The sequence below is a fragment of the Colletotrichum karsti genome (genome assembly GCF_011947395.1).
Source record: "Colletotrichum karsti strain CkLH20 chromosome Unknown Scaffold29, whole genome shotgun sequence".
NCBI classification, from domain to species: Eukaryota; Fungi; Ascomycota; class Sordariomycetes; order Glomerellales; family Glomerellaceae; genus Colletotrichum; species Colletotrichum karsti.
Window position 1 is genome coordinate 660,310 of NW_024065929.1, and position 14,037 is coordinate 674,346.

The following is a 14,037-nucleotide window of genomic DNA, read 5'->3' on the forward strand; positions in this document are numbered from 1 at the left end:
TCCACTCAAAGTTTGCAGTCTGGTCCTGCGAAATGGAGTACTCCAAGACGGCGATCTATGGAAATCGAGTGCCGGCTGGGTTCTTGGCGATGAGACACCTGTTTGTGCTCGAGGAGATGGTGCTGTGTCGACGTCAAGTGAAAATGATGACGAAAAAAGTGTAATTTTTAATTTATACTCCCAGTATGCACGACAGGAGGGGAAAACGTCGGAAGAGATGACTATACTCGTTCTAGTCTCCCCCGGAGTGCGGTGACTATTTTCGTCGATAGGACCACCTTGTCGTCTCCGGGACTCGGGAGGCGTCGAATTGAGATGTCCGAGATAACCACTGCATGAAAACTCACGATTACGGGGTCAAAAGGGTGCAGTCTATGGGCTTCTGGATGAATGCTTCGAAATGAAGACTCGGGTCTTGTATGTTTTCGTTCTTCGCGACGTCTGAAGAAACGGCAATATGGAACCCGGATGTCCAGCCAGTGTGCCTTAGTCTGAAGTCAAGGTTTGCTTCGGCTGTCCGGCTGAAGGGGGCTTGCGGGGGATTGCTTCAGAATGGTGTCACTGCCGAGAGTATTTTAAGTGCGGTATATTTCTCGTGATGCTTTGAAGTTTGCTTGTGGTGGTGGTGGTATTATTTGATCGCCGGTGCGTCCTATAAGGCAAAGGGCATCCGAGTCGAGCTACCTGATGCTGTGATATGTACATACAAAGCAGTTTGAGTTGCAGGCTGTGAGCAGCATCTGCGCTGCTTAATACCAAACCTCACGAAATGGACCGTCACGAGAATATGAGATCTCAAGTAATGGCCCCGCGATCCATATCGTATATGGGATGTCAATGACCAATTTGGCATGATATTGATCGTAATATCGCATATTTACTTAATAATCAGTGAAGCGGATTTCCATCTGAATATCTGGGTTTGTGATTTTGGTTTGAACTGATGATATTCACTAATAAGTCATTCGTAATACCCTCTCGGTGCTCTCACGACATTGAACGACCGCTCAAGCCGGCTATTCAAGACAGCTTCTGAGATGAGAAGAGATTTCTTGTAGCTTGAGAGGCAGAATACCTCATTTGTACACCAAGCTACATCCACGTGATGATGACACTCAGCCCATAGGTTTGAGGCTTGTCCCGTGGAGCGATGAGTTGATTGAATGTCCGTGCTGCTTCATGATGAGCTGTCTGATCAGCGCGAGTTGAGGGCATCTCACATTCTTATGAAGTAGAGACGAACCTTTAAGGTTATTATGAGCATATTGATGAGAAAGTTGCAGCTTTCACATGTTAACGGCCATGGCCCACGGGATATCACCACGTGGAGCGATGAAGCCGCAGCGTTATTGAAGGTCCGTGTCACAGTCGCGCCACATTGGCGGTTATGAGCTTTCCATCTCATAAGATCAGGGTGAGTACATTCAAAAGTCTCATTCATTTATATTTTTACCTCATTAAAAATCTATAATTTTTGTGGTACTTGGTGTATATTCTCTACAATTCCTCACAATGTTGAAACGATCCGGCGTTCTTTGTGAGATAAGACGACCAGCTAACTTGAAGAAACTGACAGCTGGCACCGGTCCCTTTAAGCTACCCGCCACCTTAATCGTCGCCCCTGGTGCCGATCATTCAAGCTGGCGGCTGACTCAGACCGAGGCCGGCTTCTATCGGCGACAACCCCCACCATCGCCGCTAATCCCCGAAAGACAAGAGGCGTTCTCGGCGGGCGGCATCTGACGTGAGAACTTCATCCCTCGCTTCAATGCCGATGAAGAACCAAGTCTTGAGGCTTCACGTGATTATGAATCTTGCGCCGAGTTACTGATCAAAAACAAGCTCTTCTCACCTTCTCCCGCATCTCTGAGATCTTCTGCCAGGGATATCACTCAAAAAAGTGAGGGGCATTTCATCCCACCTTCATCCCACCCTCATCCCCTGCTCACAGCCTCAACAATGGCCAAGCGTGTATGCATCGTCGGTACCTGAACCCCCCTTCCCCGGAGCTCACTCTTCCGTTCCGATCCAACCCCCGGCCGGGCCGATCTCTAACCAACCCCCCGTTCCCAGGCGCCGGCCCATCCGGCCTCGTCGCCGCCAAGACCCTCCTCCACAACGCGCCAGCGGGCGCCTTCACCGTCACCGTATACGACGCCCAGAAGCGCATCGGCGGCCTCTGGCCCACCCGCCGCGATGACTCCGACGGCCTCGTCCACCCGCTCATGGTCGCGAACCAGAGCAAGCACACCGTCCAGTTCAGCGACCACGCCTGGAGCCCCGACGATCCCGAGTTCCCCCGCGCCTGGATGATCGGCCGCTACCTCGAGCGGTACCTCGAGCGCTACAAGGGCGCCGAGGTGAAGCTCGGTCACCGCGTCGTGAAGACCGATCTGGCCGGCGACGGGACGTGGAGCGTTACTGTGAAGTCTGATGCTGGAGAGGAGACGAGCGTGTTCGATTACCTGCTCATCTCGTCTGGATTCTTCGGGAAGCCTATCGTGCCGGATGTGGCTGGGAAGACGGACGTGCCTGTGATTCACAGCAGCAAGTACCGCGATCTTCAAAGCCTGTTCCCGGATGGCGTTAAGAATGGCGGGAAGATCTTGGTCGTAGGAGGCCAGATGTCGGGCGTCGAGATATCCGGCACCATCGCGACTCACCTCTCCGCGGCCGTCAACTCACCCGACCCGGTACCGGTGCCAAACGCAGACAAACTCTCGGTTCACCACCTCATCCAGCGTCCAGTCTGGGTATTCCCACTCTACACCACCCCAAAGGTAACGCACAGCATCACCATCAACACATAACAAATAACTAACGTCCTCCAGCCCGGCTCGGCAGCAGCCCCTTTTCTCCCCTTGGACCTCCCGTCCTACAACCTCGCCAACCGCCCTCAGCCGCTCCAGAACAGCCAAGGCCACATCACACCCGAAGCCGCGAAGCTAACCCACGGCATCTACACCGCGTCCCTCGGCGAAGACCAATCCTCCTTCTCCCCGACCGTCGCCGTCACCCCCGACCACCACTCCGACCCCGCCTACCTCGCCGTGAGCGAGAACTACATGGAACTCGTCCGCTCCGGCCTCATCACCGTCTCCAACGGCAAACTCACCTCGGTCACCTCCAACACCGCATCCACAACAACGAACCCCGTAGAAGACGTCGCGGCCGTCATCCTCGCCACGGGCTTCGACCCGTCCCCGTGCCTCTCCTTCCTGCCACCCTCCGTCCTCGAGACCCTCCAACACTCCCCCCAACACCGCGACCTGCCCCTCGCCCTCGCCTTCCACGGCACCCACGTCAAGGACCTCCCGACCCTCGGCTTCGTCGGCTTCTACAGGTCGCCCTACTGGGGCGTGATGGAGATGCAGGCCCGCTTCCTCGCGGCCCTCTGGACCCCGTCCTCCCTCGCCCCGCGCCCGCCCAAGCTCGCGGACGCCCTCCTCGACGACGCCTCCGACTGGCGCACCGTCTCCCTCCGCGACGACCCCCGCGCGTCGCAGTTCCCCATGGGCGACTACGCGTACCTGATGCAGGAATTCTCCTCGGCGCTGGGGATCCCCATCAACCCCTTCCCGGACCCGCCGACGCCCGTCCTGCCGCACAACAGCAAACCGATGGACATCCTCACGCCCGCGCGCTACCTCTCCCCTCTCGCCGATGACGCCGCCAGAGAACAGGCCGCGACGTCGCTCGCGACGACCCGCGACACCGCCATCGCGGGCCTGACCACCCCGCGCTTCGCGGCCAAGGCCGTCTTCCGCAGCCTGCTGGGGACGTGGAACCTGGAGCGGGACCTGACGAGCAGGCTGCCCACGCACCCGAGCGGGCACTTCAGCGGGAAAGCGCAGTTCCTCCTCCGCGACAGGACCTCCGACGGGCTGAAGTGCGTCTCGGGCACGGCGCCGGCGGGCGAGGATCCCGCGGACGAGGGTCTGGCGACGGAGTACCTCTACATTGAGGACGGCGAGTTCCGCGCGGCCAACGGGCTCGTGTTCCGCGCTACGCGACGCTACGTCTGGAGGTATGATGAGAAGAAGGACTGCGTCAGCGTGTGGTTCGTCAAGACGGACGATGCCAAGAAGGCTGATTATTTATTCCACGAGATCGAATTCAGCCAGCCTCCCGAAGGTGACGACAAGGGATGGAAGGCCAAGGCGGGACATCTCTGCATCGATGATTACTACAACGTCAACTATGACTTCATTTTCAAGGCTGTCAACCTGAAGGAATGGAACATAGAATACACGGTCACCGGGCCGAAGAAGGATTACACGATACAAGGAGTATATAGACGATAGATCGAGAGTGAACAACCAACGCTAAGGAATTATCCATTATCAAGCATCTGGTACGGATACTTCAAGAGGACTCTGAGATGTGGGGACCCAGCGTAGAAGTAAGTTATTGATGCTATGACTGATGTTATTAATCATTCTCCTTGCCATGTAATGTTTCCGTGCCATCCTGCCCGGCCCGAGCTGCCGTCCAAGCCTTGAAGAATCTCGGTGTTAAGTCTCGTAATGACTTGTAGGTTCTCCACCAGGCTAACAATGTTTGCTCTGTTCTCACAACCGCTGTCCAATGTCAGTAGTCCAGTATTAAAACTCGTTCCTGGACGGCATGCTGAGTGCAGGACGTGCCTAAATGGGTTTGACGGCACAGTCACGGACACGTGCTGCTGCGTCGCTAGCTTGTTAAAAAAAATCCTCGGCGTCTGGCATCAGCGTGTCTCCCTCAAAGTCTATCGCGCGTAGACTGTCATCCTCAGCGTCCGGCATCATCAGGTCTCCTTCAAGGTCCATCGGGCGCAGACTGCCGTCCATCTGAATTGCGGATTGAACTATCGGTACCGCCTTGCCAGTGTCGAGAGCCCAGCAGCGTCCCCAACCTGCGGTGCTGAAGGCCCAGATGATGATGTCGAGGTCGACATCCAAGGAAAGCTCAGTGACACCGGAACATGCCGCAATGACTTGGCAGTGAACGTCGAGGGGATACGAAGGACCGATAAGAAAGTCAAGGCTCGGATGTCCGCTGTTGTGAGCCGCTGCAAACGCTCGAAGAGTGTTCACCGGCTGCCACCACCAGATCCAGTCTGCCACAGGTCGGTCTAATTCTTCAAAACTTTCGAAGAAGGATATGTCCTGGAACATATCTGGCGGTATAGTGTAGAAGACTAGAAGCTGCCTCCAGAACTCAAAACCAACTCCTTCGACCCATGTTGTAGTTGGGAACACGGCGACGACGCGGACGCCATCTCTCAAATCTTTTCCCACAGCAAATGCAGTGGGTGCAGTTGAACTGGCTGTTGCGGGTGCTCGAAATTGAACTTTTCGCTGGAGACGAGACATGGGGCCCATGGGCGCATCCTTGCCGAGGCAAAGATGCCCTGTTTGGGGATCATTGAAGATAATGTGATAGCCGTCACCGAGAGGAACGGCTCGGTAGTTTTCGGAAGATGTCGCAGAGGCTGACCTGAGTGGTATGTTCGAACCTCTAACCCACTCATGATGCGCCGAAAGCCGATTCGCAAAGGCAGTCGGCTCTTCTATGAGCGTGTAGACGCTGGAAATCTCTGGCCCAGTCCCGCCAGCAGAAGTCTCGAGGCGTGAGATTACCGCTGGGATTTGTTGAAGATGGCCTCCCACAGGCTGTGCAAAGGCACCGAGAATCTCATGCGATAGAAATGACTCGGGATTGAGTGAAGCGGCAGAGCTAAGAAGCCGAAGCTTGTTTGTCGTGTCGACAACGGGTCGAGGTGGTAAGAAGTAAAGAAAGTCGCCAGGCGTAGACAGCGGGAAACTGCGCGAGAAGGTTTGCCCTGTAGTATCGTCGAACCAGAAAAGACCAATCGCGGATGCACAACCGAAGGCGACGCATTCGCGGTGGGGGCAAATGGCGACAGAACGAGGTCGATCGTCGGCACGGCAGACGTTTTGATACATGTCTCTTGGTCCACTTTCAAGGGGAGGCGTCTGCTAGACTGGGTATCTTTGACAGATGCAAGGTTCCTGTGCGGACCACTCCTCATGTCTCGCGTCGCCTTGGGGAGCTGGTTTCGACCCAGGTGTAGGAGGCGTGATCGTATTTCTGGCCGAGACGCTGTGGTTTGAGATATTGCAAACAATGCCCTTCCGGCCCTCTAGAAGAATGGCAACCGTGTGCCGCCCTAGTGACGTATCCATCGCACATGCCTCAATATTGTATGGGCAGACTATCCGCGTCACCGGTCGAAGGAGGCCTGTGGGATGTTGGGTGCTCTCCCCGCGTGGAGAGACAGGCAGACTTTGCTGAAGCGTGCCACATTTGTGATTCAGTTCGTAGATATACAGGAGGCGCCCGTATTTGACCATGAGAAATTTGCCGCAAATACTGGTAGTCAAGCCGTAGGTCGCGGCATGAAGCCCGGGAACGGCATAGCCAATTCCTAAGCTAGCGAATTGCGTCCGCCCGATCTCGACGAAGGCTGACTTCGAACCGAAGTAATGTGTCCCTAGTCTGCACTCCCTCGCCAGCCACTTCGACATGATCCATTCTTCGTTGGGTATCTGTGGTCGCTGGGAAGGAGGGAGGTCGAAGCCGAGGATGGAATGGACGCTTGACCACCATCCACCCCTCCTTAGCATTGCGATTAGAACGGATCGGTTTAGGCTTGCCCTGAACCATGATCTACAGACATGTCTGGCGGAGTTGAACTCGAAAGGATGAAGAAAATCGTATATCTGATGGATCAGTTCGACTGGAAGTCGCATCGAAGGCGGCGCCGATAAGCTGTGGGTGTGGCCTCGGACGCGCAGCACGTCGGCCGTCATGGCTTCCGTGAGAATGGTGCTGTGGATGGGGGAAAACGGCAAAGCGAATCCAGCAAAGTATAACCGAAGCTTCTTGTATAAGCTCATACAAAGGAAAGAATGTTGTTGCTGATGTATGGGATGGATCTGATTGACGATGCCGGTCCAGCAACGATAGTTGGGGGATGAAGATGGGAGGTTAAGGTAATGCTGGATTCTGTTGCACGAGAGGAAATTACTGACCGTATACCACCTCCCAGAAGTTTGGGAAAGAGACATGCTGGTTCCTTCAGAGATTCCTCGTTGAATTGCAAGTAAAGTAAGCAGGCCAGGGAAAAGCATGACCTTTCCTTCCCCTCCCCGATGGAAATCAACTTACCCAAGGCAGCTGTTAAGGGTCGCGACTGCCGCATATTTCAGTCAGAGATTACGACAGGAAGTGCAGCGACTTTTCCATTTCAATCTTGGAAGCTTTCGTCTTTTTGCATCGTCTCCTGAACCTTTGCTGCGTCCTGGCCGTCATCGCCGATGAGTCGGCCCACTTCGGCCCGGAGAACGGCGAGAGCGGGGCCGTAATTCCCGCCGTCACCCGGAAGTTCTGCCGCAGGGTCTAATCAGCACGCATTCATACTCATCGCTGTCGGATTACCAAGCTGAACTTGGGGGCCCCGCAGATGGAAGGTCTACGACTCAGGCCACTCTTATTTGCTTCTTTCATCAACGGCAGCAGCTACCAGGCCGATGACGCTTCGCGAACGCGGAAGTACCATTCGATTTCCGTGAGGAGAACTCGACCTCAACACCTGTGAGAGAGCGCAGAGAGACCTGCTTCCCTTTGCTCGGTTGTGCTGGCGCTCTCGAGCTTCCGACCTAGCGCGATCTCACGGCGGCAGAGATAATCGGCACTTCCATGTCGGGACAAGCGGACAGGCGAGCCGCGATGTTGGTAGCTTCGAAAGACGGAACAATTTCGCCGTCGGTCGCTCGCGACAGCGACAGAAATAGCGTTAAGACCGTTGTTGGCGACTGTCGGCTCTTTCGAGTCACTCGGATAGGCCTAGTGCGAGATCAGTGCTGATCGATTCGACGATGTTCCTCCAGAAACTTGGCGCTGGCAAGGAGAGAGTAAGCTTGACTGGTCGAACGTCTCGAAAAGGTGACAGAGCCAAGCCGCTTCCCGCATCAGCCCGTCTGGGCATTACCCGAAAGATAAATCCTCTCAGATCCCGGGGGTGGCCAGCGGCACGACCAACGCCGACCACGAGGCCGCAAACGCGGGGATCGCAAAGTCGCGAGCTCCGACTTTTAAGAATGGCCCCACCTGGCCGCTGGTCGACCAACTGCCAAACCAAAAACGTCAGCACCCATGACCGAGAATTCTTGGATGATCGATATCCGCGACGACGGTTTGGTTCTTGGGCATCAATTGCAGTAAACCCAAGCCCGCGTAACCCTCTATTGCGAACTATCCCGCGCCATCCACTCGCTTGCTCACTCAAGACACACCCTTCTACGTACTCTACTCGACTGACTCCCACCATCTCGGCTCATCTCGCAGGGTGCATCCAAAGACCCATGTCATCGTAAGATACTCTGTCATCGCGCCCCTTGACAGCAGGACGACAGAAGCGACAGTCTCTTTATCCACCACAAGCTTTCTCTTGCATTGTACTCGTCTGCTAGGCTCCCACATGCGATATCGGTGCAATGGTAAAACGTCTCCCCTGACTGATCAAACCCCTCTTATTAACCTCTGTCTTTCCTCGTGAGAGAAGGGATACACGGTGGGGTGGACAACTGGATCCAGCGGCGTCTCAAGGTGCACACACATACGCAGTCGCGTCAACACGCCCAACACGCTTCTGGCTATCAACGAACACCGAGGTTAAAGCTCGCTGATAACGGTACAGCAGTCGGACGAAAGCCAGACTCCGCACCAGTGCTCCGGGAATAATCACAAACCGCAGCGCAATCTAAACATCCTGGAAAACCTTTTTGCTCCGACTCCACCTACCGCGCCCGTCCTCGCTAAGGTAGCGTCGGCGCGGGTTGCTTATCTGTACACTTGACTCGGCTTGACAGCCTCGAAAGCAAGCTTGGCATGGGAATAAACAAATCAGTCAAGATCCGTAGTAGTACCAACCCAGCAGGACGGAAAATGCCGCGAGAAAACAAGTCAAATGCGTCTCTCGCCGCACAAGAAACCAGGGTAACGAAATCTCTGCGGCCGGCGGTGGGTCCCCCTCCGAACCGGGTCTCCGCAGTGGGTCCCGTCGTCGCCGGGCTTCTGCGGATCCGTGCGTCCCGGACGAAAGGGGGCCAGGCCTCTGCGTTCAACCGACGCACACAGCAACATCCCAGAAACTCGTCCTTCAACCCCAAACATGGAGCTAGAATAGCCTTTCCAAAGTTCGGACGGAAGGTGAGTCGAAACATCATGGAGAATACAGGAGAAAATCACATCAACAGGACGATCCCTTGTGAGAGAGAACTGGGGAAACGCGTCGCAGAGAAAATGTCAACGAGAGAAAAAACATGACGACACCCCGAACACATCCCGAGAATTCTCCCCCCTGTTCAGCCCTGAGATGGAGCCCTCAGAAAAACACACCAAGGACCCCTTGTCGACCAAGTGAACTAAGCACCGCCAAGACGCCCAAAAGTCATTTCCTCTTATTCCCAGACCCGTTCTCCCTCCTGGATTGCCTGGGCTCTCTCACAGCAGTCTCATACACCCCGTCAGCGCCATCGCCGGACAGAGCCGCAAGGACTCTCACGAGAAAAAACAACGCGCCAAGAGGTAGAAATGTCATCCATGCGCGTGCATTGCATCGGCCTGGGAAACGACGCGATTGGACCAAGAACTCACATCACGAACGAAGCTTCTTCAGAAAAAGTCCAAAGAGGGAAATTTGTCCTTCCCGAGCCGGGAATAGCTTCACCTCTGGCGTCGCACCGCCATGTCGAGACGTCAAACGTGCCCGACACGTTTTCCGGTACGTATTCGTGATGCAGTCTTCTTCACCCCTCTCCCCTGTTCTTTGATGACAGCTGCGAGATGTGTTATTGCATCCCAAACCTCCATCTCAATCGCTCCAACCAACGAGAAATCTGACAATAGAGACTGCATTCACATCTCCCGTATCTCAGCGATCACCGCAACATTAGCACCCTCGGCCTCCGTTCTCGCAGCAAAACCCACGGCGACGGTACGGTTACATGACCAAAGTTGGTAGACACCAGTGGGGAATTCGCCATCAGCGTAAAAACCTGACTTGGAAAAATCCCACATGAACGACTCACGGGCCACGTCTGGTAATCTAGGTAGTTATTCCCATCGCTTCCAGGCCCTTTTTCCAAAGCAGACACACACACACACACACACACCCCCTTCTGTCTAGAATACCTCACTCTCACGAGAACACCCGCCCGACCAAACAAATCGCACCGTCGGACGGGAAAAGCGGGTACCCACCCCCGGTGGATACCCCGAACGCCGCGCCGATTTCCCACCCCCATAGCCCGAATTGCGACCGGATCCCAGGCCCTGTCGCGTTTCTGTCTGTCGCCTGGGAGCAACACTTACCAGGAGTAAAGTAAGTAAAATGTGACTCAAGTTTTCGTGCGTCCCAGAAGAGAGGATATAAATACGCGGCAATCCCCCTCCGCGGAAATATGGAAAGATTGGTTTCTGCTCCTCGAGCTCAATGTAAACGTCCCGGGTCTACACCCTCCATACTAGTCTCTCATTACAGCCATCCCTTTTCTCGTTTCCCACTAGAAATACAAACATACTCTTAAACACTCTATTCCCACAAACCAACCAAAGATGGAAAACCCATCACGGACGTCCTCGTCCTCGCACACCCTCCCCCCGGGCTCCGCCTCCTCCTCCTCACCCCAATACGCCTCCATCACAAACCACACCTCCTCACCCACGACAACCACAAACACAAACACAGCAGCAGCGAACCGCCGCTCCTCCATCGCCTCAAACGTCCTCCACCCCGTCACCACAAAAGAACAAGTCGCCGACCCGGACCTCGACCTCAACCTCCCCTACCGCACCCTCTCCCCCAACGCCAACCTAGACGAGTACCGCGTCGAGACCCGCGATGGCCAGATCCCCGGCCCGCCCGCCGGCGACGGCCCGGCCTCCAACTACAAACTCGTCACCTTCACCCCGGGAGACCCCCAGAACCCAAAGAACTGGTCAAAGGCCTACAAGTGGTACTGCACCATGGTCGTCGCGCTGACCTGCTTCGTCGTCGCCTTCTGCTCCTCCGTCATCACCGCCGACATCGCCGGCGTCGCCTCCGAGTTCGGCGTCTCCGAGGAGGCCGCCCTCGTCAGCATCTCCGTCTTCGTCATCGGCTTCGGTAAGTCCAGGGTAATTCAACAAATGGAGAGCAAAGCACTGATTAACGTACCTAGGAATCGGCCCCATGTTTTTCGCTCCCCTCTCCGAGGTCTACGGCAGACAGGTCATCTACGGCTCGACGCTGCTCGTCGCTGTGGTCTTCATCATCCCCTGCGCCGTCGCGAAGAACCTCGCGACTCTGCTCGTGTGCCGCGCCATCGACGGCATCGCCTTCTCCGCGCCCATGACCCTCGTCGGCGGCACCCTCGCAGACCTCTGGCGTAACGAGGAGCGCGGCGTCCCCATGGCCGCATTCTCCGCCGCCCCCTTCATCGGACCAGCCAGTACGTTCTACCCCCTTCCTCTCCCCCTCAACACCGCGATAAATAACACGTCCCAGTCGGTCCCCTCGTAGGCGGCTTCCTCTCCGACGCGACGGGCTGGCGCTGGCTCTACTGGATCCAGCTCATCCTCGCCTTCGTCGTCTGGGTCCTCATCACCTTCACCGTGCCCGAGACCTACGCGCCCACCATCCTCTCCCGCCGCGCCGCCGCCCTCCGCAAGACCACCGCCGACCCCTCCCACGTCACCGAGCAGGACATCGACATGCGGCCCCTCTCCGAGCGCCTCGGCATCTTCCTCGTCCGCCCCTTCCAGCTCCTCTTCCGCGAGCTCATCGTCTTCCTCATCTCCATCTACATGTCCGTCCTCTACGGCCTCCTCTACATGTTCTTCGTCGCCTTCCCCATCATCTACCAGAAGCGCAAGGGCTACTCCGCCTCCTCCACCGGCCTCATGTTCATCCCCCTCGCCGTCGGCGTCGTCATGTCCGCCATGTGCTCCCCCTGGGTCAACAGGCACTACCTCAAGATGGTCGCCCGCCACAACGGCAACCCCCCCGCCGAGATCCGCCTCATCCCCATGATGCTCTCCTGCTGGTTCATCCCCGTCGGCCTCTTCATCTTCGCCTGGACCTCCTACCCGGACCTGCACTGGGCCGGGCCCGCCTTCGGCGGCTTCCCCGTCGGCTTCGGCTTCATCTTCCTCTACAACTCGGCCAACAACTACCTCGTCGACTCGTACCAGCACCAGGCCGCCTCCGCCCTCGCCGCCAAGACCTGCATCCGCTCCTTCTGGGGCGCCGCCGTCGTCCTCTTCACCGAGCAGATGTACGACCGCCTCGGCGACCAGTGGGCCTCCACCCTGCTCGCCTTCATCGGCCTCGCGTGCTGCGCCATCCCCTTCCTGTTCTGGGTGTACGGCGCCAAGATCCGCGAGAGGAGCAAGTATGCCTACTCCGGGGAGGACGAGCAGGCATCGTCTGGGTCCGATGTGGAGAAGGCGAAGCCGCAGAAGAACGCGCTGGCGCCTACCCGCACTTTCGAGCCCGCGTAAGCGAGTCCGATCTTCTAGACCGATGTCATTCGGGCATTGACACTGCCTTCGGCAGCTCTGTCGAGAAATCGGCCATTTTCTTTGGATTCCATGGTCAGTTGAGCATCATATGTGGTTCATTTGGCGTAATGATTGGCGTTGGGTGGGGGAATCCAGGAGTCGGCCGGCATACTAGACCATTAGACATATAGACGGCAATGCCGTAGATAATTTTGACGAAAATTGAAATCATAATCACCTAGACGGAGTTCGGAATGCTCGGTGTTGGAGACCAAGTGCCATGTAACACAATTCGTAAGTCGTGATCCATAACTACCTATTTGTCCCCAGCCAGTCGAGAAGTAGGGTATCCATCAATCATCAATCCCAGGTGTTTCGTTTCCCACCAAGCCCAAGCTAACGACAACGACAGCCTAGACAATACGCACCGGCAGAGAATCTCTGCGAGACATGACAAACTCCTCCTTGACAAGCGAGTTCTGGCACCTGCGACCCAGCATGAAGTCCTCGAGGTTGCGGAAGGTGCACTCGGAGATCTCCTGCAACGCCTCTTCGGTGAAGAAGCCCTGGTGGCCGCAGATGAGCACGTTGGGGAAGGTCATCAAGCGCGTGAGGACGTCGTCGTCAATGATGTGTCCCGAGTGGTCGTTGTAGAAGAGGTCCCCCTCGCCCTCGTACACGTCCAACGCCAGGCCGCCGAGATGCTTACTCTTCAGGGCATGGGTGACGGCCTTAGTGTCAATCAGCCCGCCTCGCGACGTGTTGACCAGCATGCAGCCGGGCTTCATCATCTTCAGCGTCCTCTCGTTGATGATGTGCTTCGTCTTTTCCATCAGCGGGCAGTGCAAGCTGATGAAGTCGCACTTGGGCAGGAGCTCCTCGAGGGGCAAGTACTCTCCGAGCTCCCTGAAGGCATCCGACTCAAAGGGGTCAAACGCGTACAAGGTGCAACCAAAGCCCTTCATGATGCGAGCCATGGAGACACCGATACGTCCGGTGCCGATGATACCGACAGTCTTGCCGTGTACGGTCTTTCCCAGGAGTCCATCCAGATTAAAGTTGCCCTCGCGGGTACGGTTGTAGGCTCGGTGGGTGCGTCGGTTGAGGGTCTGCAGGAGAGAGACGGCGAACTCGGCGACGGCCTCGGGGGAGTAGGAGGGGACGTTGGCGACAAAGATTGAGAGTTTTTCGGCCGCCTTAAGGTCGACGTTGTTGAAACCCGCACATCGAAGCAGGACTGCCTTGACGCCCACCTTGTGCAGCTCGTGGAGCACGTCAGCGGTGAGGACGTCGTTGACGAAGACGCAGACGGCGTCAACGTTCTTGACGAGGGAGACGGTATCGGGAGAGAGGGAGAAGTCGTGGAAGATGATTTCGAAGTCGCCCGCAATGTGCTTGGCGAGCTTGCCCTGCTTGGCCTCGTACTCGGCGTTGAGGTACTTCTTGTCGTAGGCCTTGGAGCTGAAGACGGCGAGCTTCATGATGGGC

The 14,037-nt window shown here is 56.4% G+C and overlaps 4 protein-coding genes across 4 annotated transcripts; 2 read left to right on the plus strand and 2 right to left on the minus strand.

Moving 5' to 3' along the window:
- Positions 1-32: 32 nt before the first annotated feature.
- CkaCkLH20_08710 (uncharacterized protein) lies at positions 33-4,304 on the plus strand (the record flags this gene model as incomplete). The annotated part of the gene is made up of 3 exons (XM_038891425.1): positions 33-132; positions 2,074-2,780; positions 2,832-4,304. The coding sequence occupies 3 exons, from the start codon at positions 33-35 to the stop codon at positions 4,302-4,304; spliced, it is 2,280 nt and encodes a 759-aa protein (XP_038743437.1).
- A 396-nt stretch (positions 4,305-4,700) lies between these two features.
- CkaCkLH20_08711 (F-box domain-containing protein) lies at positions 4,701-5,948 on the minus strand (the record flags this gene model as incomplete). The annotated part of the gene is made up of 1 exon (XM_038891426.1): positions 4,701-5,948. One exon carries the CDS (start codon positions 5,946-5,948, stop codon positions 4,701-4,703), a length of 1,248 nt encoding a protein of 415 aa, XP_038743438.1.
- A 4,675-nt stretch (positions 5,949-10,623) lies between these two features.
- On the plus strand, positions 10,624-12,549 carry CkaCkLH20_08712 (major facilitator superfamily transporter; the record flags this gene model as incomplete). Its single annotated transcript, XM_038891427.1, has 3 exons — positions 10,624-11,173; positions 11,229-11,498; positions 11,555-12,549. The coding sequence occupies 3 exons, from the start codon at positions 10,624-10,626 to the stop codon at positions 12,547-12,549; spliced, it is 1,815 nt and encodes a 604-aa protein (XP_038743439.1).
- A 413-nt stretch (positions 12,550-12,962) lies between these two features.
- CkaCkLH20_08713 (D-isomer specific 2-hydroxyacid dehydrogenase) lies at positions 12,963-14,030 on the minus strand (the record flags this gene model as incomplete). Its single annotated transcript, XM_038891428.1, has 1 exon — positions 12,963-14,030. The coding sequence occupies one exon, from the start codon at positions 14,028-14,030 to the stop codon at positions 12,963-12,965; it is 1,068 nt and encodes a 355-aa protein (XP_038743440.1).
- Between the last annotated feature and the right edge of the window lie 7 nt (positions 14,031-14,037).